The sequence below is a fragment of the Lampris incognitus genome, chromosome 21 (assembly GCF_029633865.1).
Source record: "Lampris incognitus isolate fLamInc1 chromosome 21, fLamInc1.hap2, whole genome shotgun sequence".
Taxonomy (NCBI): domain Eukaryota; kingdom Metazoa; phylum Chordata; class Actinopteri; order Lampriformes; family Lampridae; genus Lampris; species Lampris incognitus.
Genome location: NC_079231.1, coordinates 562,501 through 577,500, shown reverse-complemented (window position 1 = coordinate 577,500; position 15,000 = coordinate 562,501). Strand labels below are relative to the sequence as shown.

At 40.4% G+C, this 15,000-nt stretch overlaps 1 protein-coding gene across 1 annotated transcript in view; it reads left to right on the top strand.

Moving 5' to 3' along the window:
- Positions 1–15,000, top strand: part of kalrnb (kalirin RhoGEF kinase b) — a gene marked incomplete at its 5' end in the record, with an annotated part of 412,121 nt that overhangs the window by 395,164 nt on the left and 1,957 nt on the right. Inside the window, one exon of the mRNA XM_056301536.1 lies at positions 1,009–1,194. Within this exon, the coding sequence (XP_056157511.1) occupies positions 1,009–1,194 (186 nt within the window). The remainder of the gene's footprint in view (positions 1–1,008; positions 1,195–15,000) is intronic.

The window sequence follows — 15,000 nt, the reverse complement described above, 5'->3', positions numbered from 1 at the left end:
ATATTATGACATCACATCAGTTTATATTATTACATCACATCAGTTTATATTATAACATCACATCAGTTTACATCATGACATGACATCAGTTTCTATTATGACATCACATCAGTTTACATCATGACATGACATCAGTTTATATTATGACATCACATCAGTTTACATCATGACATCACAACAGTTTATATTATGACATCACATCAGTTTGCATCATGACATCACCTCTGTTTACATCGTGACATCACATCAGTTTACAATATGACATCACATCACTTTAAGACATCACATCACATGACATTATGACATCACACCACATGACATTATGATTACAAACTACATGAATTATGACATCCCATTACATTACGTTATGACATCACACCACATTCCATTAAAACATCGTGTCACATGATATGATATTGCACCACATAACATTACGACAACACTCGACCTAGTGATATATCACATGACATCATTACATGACATCACATGACATCACATCACATATTATGACATTACATCACATATCACATCACACCACACCACATGCCATTATGATATCACATCACATATTATGACATTACATCACATATTATCACATCATGCCACATGACATGACAGCACATTACATGACATCTTGACACCACACCTCTTGCCATTATAACATTGAGTCACATAATATGTCACACCACTTGACATCATGGCATCACTACATTATGACATCACATGCATCACAATATTACAAGATCACACCATGTGACATTATGACCAAACCACACGACTTCGTGACATGCTATAACATGATATTCGTTTAGAAATACACTAAGACTTTCACATTTGCCTGTATGTCTCCCACTTCCTGCCTGCCTGTTATGTGTGTGTGTTTGTTATGTGTGTGTGTTTGTGTCGTGTGTGTTTTTTGTGTTATGTGTATGCATGCAAATTTGTTTTTTGTTTTGTTTGTATGTGTGTGTGTGTGTGTGTGTGTGTGTGTGTGTGTGTGTCTATCAGGGGAAGCTGACATCTCAGGGGAAGCTCTTACAGCAGGAGACGTTTTGTGTCTGGGAGCAGGATGGAGGAGTTTTGTCTCGCAGTAAAGAGAGAAGAGTCTTCCTCTTTGAACAGATCATCATCTTCAGCGAGCTGCTCCGCAGAGCGTTCAACACACCAGAATACCAGTTTAAAAACAGTATTAAGGTAGGACTGGCTGACAGAATACCAGTTAAAACTGTGTTAAGGTAGGACTGGCTGACAGAATACCAGTTAAAACTGTATTAAGGTAGGACTGGCTGACAGAATACCAGTTAAAACTGTATTAAAGTGGGACTGGCTGACAGAATACCAGTTAAAACTGTCTTAAGGTACGACTGGCTGACAGAATACCAGTTAAAACTGTCTTAAGGTAGGACTGGCTGACAGAATACCAGTTAAAACTGTATTAAGGTAGGACTGGCTGACAGAATACCAGTTAAAACTGTATTAAAGTGGGACTGGCTGACAGAATACCAGTTAAAACTGTGTTAAGGTGGGACTGGCTGACAGAATACCAGTTAAAACTGTCTTAAGGTAGGACTGGCTGACAGAATACCAGTTAAAACTGTCTTAAGGTAGGACTGGCTGACAGAATACCAGTTAAAACTGTCTTAAGGTAGGACTGGCTGACAGAATACCAGTTAAAACTGTCTTAAGGTAGGACTGGCATACAGAATACCAGTTAAAACTGTCTTAAGGTAGGACTGGCTGACAGAATACCAGTTAAAACTGTCTTAAGGTAGGACTGGCTGACAGAATACCAGTTAAAACTGTCTTAAGGTAGGACTAGCTGACAGAATACCAGTTAAAACTGTATTAAAGTAGGACTGGCTGACAGAATACCAGTTAAAAAAGTCTTAAGGTAGGACTGGCTGACAGAATACCAGTTAAAACTGTCTTAAGGTAGGACTGGCTGACAGAATACCAATTAAAACTGTCTTAAGGTAGGACTGGCTGACAGAATACCAGTTAAAACTGTCTTAAGGTAGGAATGGCTGACAGAATACCAGTTAAAACTGTGTTAAGGTGGGACTGGCTGACAGAATACCAGTTAAAACTGTATTAAGGTAGGACTGGCTGACAGAATACCAGTTAAAACTGTCTTAAGGTAGGACTGGCTGACAGAATACCAGTTAAAACTGTCTTAAGGTAGTACTGGCTGACAGAATACCAGTTAAAACTGTATTAAGGTAGGACTGGCTGACAGAATACCAGTTAAAACTGTGTTAAGGTAGGACTGGCATACAGAATACCAGTTAAAACTGTATTAAGGTAGGACTGGCTGACAGACTACCAGTTAAAACTGTCTTAAGGTAGGACTGGCTGACAGAATACCAGTTAAAACTGTATTAAGGTAGGACTGGCTGACAGACTACCAGTTAAAACTGTCTTAAGGTAGGACTGGCTGACAGAATACCAGTTAAAACTGTATTAAGGTAGGACTGGCTGACAGAATACCAGTTAAAACTGTATTAAGGTAGGACTGGCTGACAGAATACCAGTTAAAACTGTATTAAGGTAGGACTGGCTAACAGAATACCAGTTAAAACTGTCCTAAGGTAGGACTGGCTGACAGAATACCAGTTAAAACTATTAAGGTAGGAATGGCTGACAGAATACCAGTTAAAACTGTCTTAAGGTAGGACTGGCTGACAGAATACCAGTTAAAACTGTCTTAAGGTAGGACTGGCTGACAGAATACCAGTTAAAACTGTCTTAAGGTAGGACTGGCTGACAGAATACCAGTTAAAACTGTGTTAAGGTAGGATTGGCTGACAGAATACCAGTTAAAACTGTGTTAAGGTAGGACTGGCATACAGAATACCAGTTAAAACTGTATTAAGGTAGGACTGGCTGACAGAATACCAGTTAAAACTGTATTAAGGTAGGACTGGCTGACAGAATACCAGTTAAAACTGTCTTAAGGTAGGACCGGCTGACAGAATACCAGTTAAAACTGTCTTAAGGTAGGACTGGCTGACACAATACCAGTTAAAACTGTATTAAGGTAGGACTGGGTGACAGAATACCAGTTAAAACTGTCTTAAGGTAGGACTGGGTGACAGAATACCAGTTAAAACTGTCTTAAGGTGGGACTGGCTGACAGAATACCAGTTAAAACTGTGTTAAGGTAGGACTGGCATACAGAATACCAGTTAAAACTGTCTTAAGGTAGGACTGGCTGATAGACTACCAGTTAAAACTGTCTTAAGGTAGGTCTTGCAGACAGAATACCAGTTAAAACTGTCTTAAGGTAGGTCTGGCTGACAGAATACCAGTTAAAACTATATTACGGTAGGACTGGCTGACAGAATACCAGTTAAAACTGTATTAAGGTAGGACTGGGTGACAGAATACCAGTTAAAACTGTCTTAAGGTAGGACTGGCTGACAGAATACCAGTTAAAACTGTCTTAAGGTAGGACTGGCTGACAGAATACCAGTTAAAACTGTATTAAGGTAGGACTGGCATACAGAATACCAGTTAAAACTGTATTAAGGTAGGACTGGCTGACAGAACACCAGTTAAAACTGTCTTAAGGTGGGACTGGCTGACAGAATACCAGTTAAAACTGTCTTAAGGTAGGACTGGCTGACAGAATACCAGTTAAAACTGTCTTAAGGTAGGACTGGCTGATAGACTACCAGTTAAAACTGTCTTAAGGTAGGTCTTGCAGACAGAATACCAGTTAAAACTGTCTTAAGGTAGGACTGGCTGACAGAATACCAGTTAAAACTGTATTACGGTAGGACTGGCTGACAGAATACCAGTTAAAACTGTATTAAGGTAGGACTGGCTGACAGAATACCAGTTAAAACTGTCTTAAGGTAGGACTGGCTGACAGAATACCAGTTAAAACTGTCTTAAGGTGGGACTGCCTGACAGAATACCAGTTAAAACTGTCTTAAGGTGGGACTGGCTGACAGAATACCAGTTAAAACTGTCTTAAGGTAGGACTGGCTGACAGAATACCAGTTAAAACTGTCTTAAGGTAGGACTGGCTGACAGAATACCAGTTAAAACTGTCTTAAGGTACGACTGGCTGACAGAATACCAGTTAAAACTGTCTTAAGGTAGTACTGGCTGACAGAATACCAGTTAAAACTGTCTTAAGGTAGGACTGGCTGGCAGAATACCAGTTAAAACTGTATTAAGGTAGGACTGGCTGACAGAACACCACTTAAAACTGTCTTAAGGTGGGACTGGCTGACAGAATACCAGTTAAAACTGTCTTAAGGTAGGACTGGCTGACAGAATACCAGTTAAAACTGTGTTAAGGTAGGACTGGCTGACAGAATACCAGTTAAAACTGTGTTAAGGTGGGACTGGCTGACAGAATACCAGTTAAAACTGTATTAAGGTAGGACTGGCTGACAGAATACCAGTTAAAACTGTCTTAAGGTAGGACTGGCTGACAGAATACCAGTTAAAACTGTCTTAAGGTAGTACCGGCTGACAGAATACCAGTTAAAACTGTATTAAGGTAGGACCGGCTGACAGAATACCAGTTAAAACTGTCTTAAGGTAGGACCGGCTGACAGAATACCAGTTAAAACTGTATTAAGGTAGGACTGGGTGACAGAATACCAGTTAAAACTGTCTTAAGGTAGGACTGGCTGACAGAATACCAGTTAAAACTGTCTTAAGGTGGGACTGGCTGACAGAATACCAGTTAAAACTGTATTAAGGTAGGACTGGCTGACAGAATACCAGTTAAAACTGTATTAAGGTAGGATTGGCTGACAGAACACCAGTTAAAACTGTCTTAAGGTGGGACTGGCTGACAGAATACCAGTTAAAACTGTGTTAAGGTAGGACTGGCTGACAGAATACCAGTTAAAACTGTATTAAGGTAGGACTGGCTGACAGACTACCAGTTAAAACTGTCTTAAGGTAGGACTGGCTGACAGAATACCAGTTAAAACTGTATTAAGGTAGGACTGGCTGACAGAATACCAGTTAAAACTGTATTAAGGTAGGACTGGCTGACAGAATACCAGTTAAAACTGTATTAAGGTAGGACTGGCTGACAGAATACCAGTTAAAACTGTATTAAGGTAGGACTGGCTGACAGAATACCAGTTAAAACTATTAAGGTAGGAATGGCTGACAGAATACCAGTTAAAACTGTCTTAAGGTAGGACTGGCTGACAGAATACCAGTTAAAACTGTCTTAAGGTAGGACTGGCTGACAGAATACCAGTTAAAACTGTCTTAAGGTAGGACTGGCTGACAGAACACCAGTTAAAACTGTGTTAAGGTAGGACTGGCTGACAGAATACCAGTTAAAACTGTGTTAAGGTAGGACTGGCATACAGAATACCAGTTAAAACTGTCTTAAGGTAGGACTGGCTGACAGACTACCAGTTAAAACTGTCTTAAGGTAGGACTGGCTGACAGAATACCAGTTAAAACTGTATTAAGGTGGGACTGGCTGACAGAATACCAGTTAAAACTGTCTTAAGGTAGGACTGGCTGACAGAATACCAGTTAAAACTGTCTTAAGGTAGGACTGGCTGACAGACTACCAGTTAAAACTGTCTTAAGGTAGGTCTTGCAGACAGAATACCACTTAAAACTGTCTTAAGGTAGGTCTGGCTGACAGAATACCAGTTAAAACTGTATTACGGTAGGACTGGCTGACAGAATACCAGTTAAAACTGTATTAAGGTAGGACTGGCATACAGAATACCAGTTAAAAGTGTCTTAAGGTAGGACTGGCTGACAGACTACCAGTTAAAACTGTCTTAAGGTAGGACTTGCTGACAGAATACCAGTTAAAACTGCATTACGGTAGGACTTGCTGACAGAATACCAGTTAAAACTGTATTAAGGTAGGACTGGCTGACAGAATACCAGTTAAAACTGTATTAAGGTAGGACTGGCTGACAGAATACCAGTTAAAACTGTATTAAGGTAGGACTGGCTGACAGAATACCAGTTAAAACTGTATTAAGGTAGGACTGGCTGACAGAATACCAGTTAAAACTGTCCTAAGGTAGGACTGGCTGACAGAATACCAGTTAAAACTATTAAGGTAGGAATGGCTGACAGAATACCAGTTAAAACTGTCTTAAGGTAGGACTGGCTGACAGAATACCAGTTAAAACTGTCTTAAGGTAGGACTGGCTGACAGAATACCAGTTAAAACTGTCTTAAGGTAGGACTGGCTGACAGAATACCAGTTAAAACTGTGTTAAGGTAGGACTGGCTGACAGAATACCAGTTAAAACTGTGTTAAGGTAGGACTGGCATACAGAATACCAGTTAAAACTGTATTAAGGTAGGACTGGCTGACAGACTACCAGTTAAAACTGTCTTAAGGTAGGACTGGCTGACAGAATACCAGTTAAAACTGTATTAAGGTAGGACTGGCTGACAGAATACCAGTTAAAACTGTATTAAGGTAGGACTGGCTGACAGAACACCAGTTAAAACTGTCTTAAGGTGGGACTGGCTGACAGAATACCAGTTAAAACTGTCTTAAGGTAGGACTGGGTGACAGAATACCAGTTAAAACTGTCTTAAGGTAGGACTGGCTGACAGAATACCAGTTAAAACTGTCTTAAGGTGGGACTGGCTGACAGAATACCAGTTAAAACTGTATTAAGGTAGGACTGGCTGACAGAATACCAGTTAAAACTGTATTAAGGTAGGACTGGCTGACAGAACACCAGTTAAAACTGTCTTAAGGTGGGACTGGCTGACAGAATACCAGTTAAAACTGTCTTAAGGTAGGACTGGCTGACAGAATACCAGTTAAAACTGTGTTAAGGTAGGACTGGCTGACAGAATACCAGTTAAAACTGTGTTAAGGTGGGACTGGCTGACAGAATACCAGTTAAAACTGTATTAAGGTAGGACTGGCTGACAGAATACCAGTTAAAACTGTCTTAAGGTAGGACTGGCTGACAGAATACCAGTTAAAACTGTCTTAAGGTAGTACTGGCTGACAGAATACCAGTTAAAACTGTATTAAGGTAGGACTGGCTGACAGAATACCAGTTAAAACTGTGTTAAGGTAGCACTGGCATACAGGATACGAGTTAAAACTGTATTAAGGTTGGACTGGCTGACAGACTACCAGTTAAAACTGTCTTAAGGTAGGACTGGCTGACAGAATACCAGTTAAAACTGTATTAAGGTAGGACTGGCTGACAGAATACCAGTTAAAACTGTATTAAGGTAGGACTGGCTGACAGAATACCAGTTAAAACTGTATTAAGGTAGGACTGGCTGACAGAATACCAGTTAAAACTGTATTAAGGTAGGACTGGCTGACAGAATACCAGTTAAAACTGTATTAAGGTAGGACTGGCTGACAGAATACCAGTTAAAACTGTCCTAAGGTAGGACTGGCTGACAGAATACCAGTTAAAACTATTAAGGTAGGAATGGCTGACAGAATACCAGTTAAAACTGTCTTAAGGTAGGACTGGCTGACAGAATACCAGTTAAGACTGTCTTAAGGTAGGACTGGCTGACAGAATACCAGTTAAAGCTGTCTTAAGGTAGGACTGGCTGACAGAATACCAGTTAAAACTGTGTTAAGGTAGGACTGGCTGCCAGAATACCAGTTAAAACTGTATTAAGGTAGGACTGGCTGACAGAATACCAGTTAAAACTGTCCTAAGGTAGGACTGGCTGACAGAATACCAGTTAAAACTATTAAGGTAGGAATGGCTGACAGAATACCAGTTAAAACTGTCTTAAGGTAGGACTGGCTGACAGAATACCAGTTAAAACTGTCTTAAGGTAGGACTGGCTGACAGAATACCAGTTAAAACTGTCTTAAGGTAGGACTGGCTGACAGAATACCAGTTAAAACTGTGTTAAGGTAGGACTGGCTGACAGAATACCAGTTAAAACTGTGTTAAGGTAGGACTGGCATACAGAATACCAGTTAAAACTGTATTAAGGTAGGACTGGCTGACAGACTACCAGTTAAAACTGTCTTAAGGTAGGACTGGCTGACAGAATACCAGTTAAAACTGTATTAAGGTAGGACTGGCTGACAGAATACCAGTTAAAACTGTATTAAGGTGGGACTGGCTGACAGAACACCAGTTAAAACTGTCTTAAGGTGGGACTGGCTGACAGAATGCCAGTTAAAACTATTAAGGTAGGACTGGGTGACAGAATACCAGTTAAAACTGTCTTAAGGTAGGACTGGCTGACAGAATACCAGTTAAAACTGTCTTAAGGTGGGACTGGCTGACAGAATACCAGTTAAAACTGTATTAAGGTAGGACTGGCTGACAGAATACCAGTTAAAACTGTATTAAGGTAGGACTGGCTGACAGAACACCAGTTAAAACTGTCTTAAGGTGGGACTGGCTGACAGAATACCAGTTAAAACTGTCTTAAGGTAGGACTGGCTGACAGAATACCAGTTAAAACTGTGTTAAGGTAGGACTGGCTGACAGAATACCAGTTAAAACTGTGTTAAGGTGGGACTGGCTGACAGAATACCAGTTAAAACTGTATTAAGGTAGGACTGGCTGACAGAATACCAGTTAAAACTGTATTAAGGTAGGACTGGCTGACAGAATACCAGTTAAAACTGTCTTAAGGTAGTACTGGCTGACAGAATACCAGTTAAAACTGTATTAAGGTAGGACTGGCTGACAGAATACCAGTTAAAACTGTGTTAAGGTAGCACTGGCATACAGGATACCAGTTAAAACTGTATTAAGGTTGGACTGGCTGACAGACTACCAGTTAAAACTGTCTTAAGGTAGGACTGGCTGACAGAATACCAGTTAAAACTGTATTAAGGTAGGACTGGCTGACAGAATACCAGTTAAAACTGTATTAAGGTAGGACTGGCTGACAGAATACCAGTTAAAACTGTATTAAGGTAGGACTGGCTGACAGAATACCAGTTAAAACTGTATTAAGGTAGGACTGGCTGACAGAATACCAGTTAAAACTGTATTAAGGTAGGACTGGCTGACAGAATACCAGTTAAAACTGTCCTAAGGTAGGACTGGCTGACAGAATACCAGTTAAAACTATTAAGGTAGGAATGGCTGACAGAATACCAGTTAAAACTGTCTTAAGGTAGGACTGGCTGACAGAATACCAGTTAAAACTGTGTTAAGGTAGGACTGGCTGACAGAATACCAGTTAAAACTGTATTAAGGTAGGACTGGCTGACAGACTACCAGTTAAAACTGTCTTAAGGTAGGACTGGCTGACAGAATACCAGTTAAAACTGTATTAAGGTAGGACTGGCTGACAGAATACCAGTTAAAACTGTCTTAAGGTAGGACTGGCATACAGAATACCAGTTAAAACTGTGTTAAGGTAGGACTGGCATACAGAATACCAGTTAAAACTGTATTAAGGTAGGACTGGCTGACAGACTACCAGTTAAAACTGTCTTAAGGTAGGACTGGCTGACAGAATACCAGTTAAAACTGTATTAAGGTAGGACTGGCTGACAGAATACCAGTTAAAACTGTATTAAGGTAGGACTGGCTGACAGACTACCAGTTAAAACTGTCTTAAGGTAGGACTGGCTGACAGAATACCAGTTAAAACTGTATTAAGGTAGAACTGGCTGACAGAATACCAGTTAAAACTGTATTAAGGTAGGACTGGCTGACAGAATACCAGTTAAAACTGTATTAAGGTAGGACTGGCTGACAGAATACCAGTTAAAACTGTCCTAAGGTAGGACTGGCTGACAGAATACCAGTTAAAACTATTAAGGTAGGAATGGCTGACAGAATACCAGTTAAAACTGTATTAAGGTAGGACTGGCTGACAGAATACCAGTTAAAACTGTATTAAGGTAGGACTGGCTGACAGAATACCAGTTAAAACTGTCTTAAGGTAGGACTGGCTGACAGAATACCAGTTAAAACTGTATTAAGGTAGGACTGGCTGACAGAATACCAGTTAAAACTGTCCTAAGGTAGGACTGGCTGACAGAATACCAGTTAAAACTATTAAGGTAGGACTGGCTGACAGAATACCAGTTAAAACTGTGTTAAGGTAGGACTGGCTGACAGAATACCAGTTAAAACTGTCTTAAGGTAGGACTGGCTGACAGAATACCAGTTAAAACTGTCTTAAGGTAGGACTGGCTGACAGAATACCAGTTAAAACTGTGTTAAGGTAGGACTGGCTGACAGAATACCAGTTAAAACTGTATTAAGGTAGGACTGGCATACAGAATACCAGTTAAAACTGTATTAAGGTAGGACTGGCTGACAGAATACCAGTTAAAACTGTATTAAGGTAGGACTGGCTGACAGAATACCAGTTAAAACTGTATTAAGGTAGGACTGGCTGACAGAATACCAGTTAAAACTGTCCTAAGGTAGGACTGGCTGACAGAATACCAGTTAAAACTATTAAGGTAGGAATGGCTGACAGAATACCAGTTAAAACTGTCTTAAGGTAGGACTGGCTGACAGAATACCAGTTAAGACTGTCTTAAGGTAGGACTGGCTGACAGAATACCAGTTAAAACTGTCTTAAGGTAGGACTGGCTGACAGAATACCAGTTAAAACTGTGTTAAGGTAGGACTGGCTGCCAGAATACCAGTTAAAACTGTGTTAAGGTAGGACTGGCATACAGAATACCAGTTAAAACTGTATTAAGGTAGGACTGGCTGACAGACTACCAGTTAAAACTGTCTTAAGGTAGGACTGGCTGACACAATACCAGTTAAAACTGTCTTAAGGTGGGACTGGCTGACAGAATACCAGTTAAAACTGTCTTAAGGTAGGACTGGCTGACAGAATACCAGTTAAAACTGTATTAAGGTAGGACTGGCTGACAGAATACCAGTTAAAACTGTCTTAAGGTAGGACTGGCTGACAGAATACCAGTTAAAACTGTCTTAAGTTAGTACTGGCTGACAGAATACCAGTTAAAACTGTATTAAGGTAGGACTGGCTGACAGAATACCAGTTAAAACTGTGTTAAGGTAGGACTGGCTGACAGAATACCAGTTAAAACTGTATTAAGGTAGGACTGGCTGACAGACTACCAGTTAAAACTGTCTTAAGGTAGGACTGGCTGACAGAATACCAGTTAAAACTGTATTAAGGTAGGACTGGCTGACAGAATACCAGTTAAAACTGTCTTAAGGTAGGACTGGCATACAGAATACCAGTTAAAACTGTGTTAAGGTAGGACTGGCATACAGAATACCAGTTAAAACTGTATTAAGGTAGGACTGGCTGACAGACTACCAGTTAAAACTGTCTTAAGGTAGGACTGGCTGACAGAATACCAGTTAAAACTGTATTAAGGTAGGACTGGCTGACAGAATACCAATTAAAACTGTATTAAGGTAGGACTGGCTGACAGACTACCAGTTAAAACTGTCTTAAGGTAGGACTGGCTGACAGAATACCAGTTAAAACTGTATTAAGGTAGAACTGGCTGACAGAATACCAGTTAAAACTGTATTAAGGTAGGACTGGCTGACAGAATACCAGTTAAAACTGTATTAAGGTAGGACTGGCTGACAGAATACCAGTTAAAACTGTCCTAAGGTAGGACTGGCTGACAGAATACCAGTTAAAACTATTAAGGTAGGAATGGCTGACAGAATACCAGTTAAAACTGTATTAAGGTAGGACTGGCTGACAGAATACCAGTTAAAACTGTATTAAGGTAGGACTGGCTGACAGAATACCAGTTAAAACTGTCTTAAGGTAGGACTGGCTGACAGAATACCAGTTAAAACTGTATTAAGGTAGGACTGGCTGACAGAATACCAGTTAAAACTGTCCTAAGGTAGGACTGGCTGACAGAATACCAGTTAAAACTATTAAGGTAGGACTGGCTGACAGAATACCAGTTAAAACTGTGTTAAGGTAGGACTGGCTGACAGAATACCAGTTAAAACTGTCTTAAGGTAGGACTGGCCGACAGAATACCAGTTAAAACTGTCTTAAGGTAGGACTGGCTGACAGAATACCAGTTAAAACTGTGTTAAGGTAGGACTGGCTGACAGAATACCAGTTAAAACTGTGTTAAGGTAGGACTGGCATACAGAATACCAGTTAAAACTGTATTAAGGTAGGACTGGCTGACAGACTACCAGTTAAAACTGTCTTAAGGTAGGACTGGCTGACAGAATACCAGTTAAAACTGTCTTAAGGTGGGACTGGCTGACAGAATACCAGTTAAAACTGTCTTAAGGTAGGACTGGCTGACAGAATACCAGTTAAAACTGTATTAAGATAGGACTGGCTGACAGAATACCAGTTAAAACTGTCTTAAGGTAGGACTGGCTGACAGAATACCAGTTAAAACTGTCTTAAGGTGGGACTGGCTGACAGAATACCAGTTAAAACTGTATTAAGGTAGGACTGGCTGACAGAATACCAGTTAAAACTGTATTAAGGTAGGACTGGCTGACAGAACACCAGTTAAAACTGTCTTAAGGTGGGACTGGCTGACAGAATACCAGTTAAAACTGTCTTAAGGTAGGACTGGCTGACAGAATACCAGTTAAAACTGTGTTAAGGTAGGACTGGCTGACAGAATACCAGTTAAAACTGTGTTAAGGTGGGACTGGCTGACAGAATACCAGTTAAAACTGTATTAAGGTAAGACTGGCTGACAGAATACCAGTTAAAACTGTATTAAGGTAGGACTGGCTGACAGAATACCAGTTAAAACTGTCCTAAGGTAGGACTGGCTGACAGAATACCAGTTAAAACTATTAAGGTAGGAATGGCTGCCAGAATACCAGTTAAAACTGTATTAAGGTAGGACTGGCTGACAGAATACCAGTTAAAACTGTATTAAGGTAGGACTGGCTGACAGAATACCAGTTAAAACTGTATTAAGGTAGGACTGGCTGACAGAATACCAGTTAAAACTGTATTAAGGTAGGACTGGCTGACAGAATACCAGTTAAAACTGTCCTAAGGTAGGACTGGCTGACAGAATACCAGTTAAAACTATTAAGGTAGGACTGGCTGACAGAATACCAGTTAAAACTGTGTTAAGGTAGGACTGGCATACAGAATACCAGTTAAAACTGTATTAAGGTAGGACTGGCTGACAGACTACCAGGTAAAACTGTCTTAAGGTAGGACTGGCTGACAGAATACCAGTTAAAACTGTATTAAGGTAGGACTGGCTGACAGAATACCAGTTAAAACTGTCCTAAGGTAGGACTGGCTGACAGAATACCAGTTAAAACTATTAAGGTAGGAATGGCTGACAGAATACCAGTTAAAACTGTCTTAAGGTAGGACTGGCTGACAGAATACCAGTTAAAACTGTCTTAAGGTAGGACTGGCTGACAGAATACCAGTTAAAACTGTCTTAAGGTGGGACTGGCTGACAGAATACCAGTTAAAACTGTGTTAAGGTAGGACTGGCTGACAGAATACCAGTTAAAACTGTGTTAAGGTAGGACTGGCATACAGAATACCAGTTAAAACTGTATTAAGGTGGGACTGGCTGACAGAATACCAGTTAAAACTGTCTTAAGGTAGGACTGGCTGACAGAATACCAGTTAAAACTGTCTTAAGGTGGGACTGGCTGACAGAATACCAGTTAAAACTGTCTTAAGGTAGGACTGGGGGACAGAATACCAGTTAAAACTGTCTTAAGGTAGGACTGGCTGACAGCATACCAGTTAAAACTGTCTTAAGGTGGGACTGGCTGACAGAATACCAGTTAAAACTGTATTAAGGTAGGACTGACTGACAGAATACCAGTTAAAACTGTATTAAGGTAGGACTGGCTGACAGAACACCAGTTAAAACTGTCTTAAGGTGGGACTGGCTGACAGAATACCAGTTAAAACTGTCTTAAGGTAGGACTGGCTGACAGAATACCAGTTAAAACTGTCTTAAGGTAGGACTGGCTGACAGAATACCAGTTAAAACTGTGTTAAGGTGGGACTGGCTGACAGAATACCAGTTAAAACTGTATTAAGGTAGGACTGGCTGACAGAATACCAGTTAAAACTGTCTTAAGGTAGGACTGGCTGACAGAATACCAGTTAAAACTGTATTAAGGTAGTACTGGCTGACAGAATACCAGTTAAAACTGTGTTAAGGTAGGACTGGCATACAGAATACCAGTTAAAACTGTATTAAGGTAGGACTGGCTGACAGACTACCAGTTAAAACTGTCTTAAGGTAGGACTGGCTGACAGAATACCAGTTAAAACTGTATTAAGGTAGGACTGGCTGACAGAATACCAGTTAAAACTGTATTAAGGTAGGACTGGCTGACAGAATACCAGTTAAAACTGTATTAAGGTAGGACTGGCTGACAGAATACCAGTTAAAACTGTATTAAGGAAGGACTGGCTGACAGAATACCAGTTAAAACTGTCCTAAGGTAGGACTGGCTGACAGAATACCAGTTAAAACTATTAAGGTAGGACTGGCTGACAGAATACCAGTTAAAACTGTGTTAAGGTAGGACTGGCATACAGAATACCAGTTAAAACTGTATTAAGGTAGGACTGGCTGACAGACTACCAGTTAAAACTGTCTTAAGGTAGGACTGGCTGACAGAATACCAGTTAAAACTGTATTAAGGTAGGACTGGCTGACAGAATACCAGTTAAAACTGTATTAAGGTAGGACTGGCTGACAGAATACCAGTTAAAACTGTCTTAAGGTAGGACTGGCTGACAGAATACCAGTTAAAACTGTCTTAAGGTGGGACTGGCTGACAGAATACCAGTTAAAACTGTCTTAAGGTAGGACTGGCTGACAGAATAGCCGTTAAAACTGTCTTAAGGTAGGACTGGCTGACAGAATACCAGTTAAAACTGTATTAAGGTAGGACTGGCTGACAGAATACCAGTTAAAACTGTATTAAGGTAGGACTGGCTGACAGAATACCAGTTAAAACTGTATTAAGGTAGGACTGGCTGACAGAATACCAGTTAAAACTCTATTAAGGTAGGACTGGCTGACAGAATACCAGTTAAAACTGTCTTAAGGTAGGAATGGCTGACAGAATA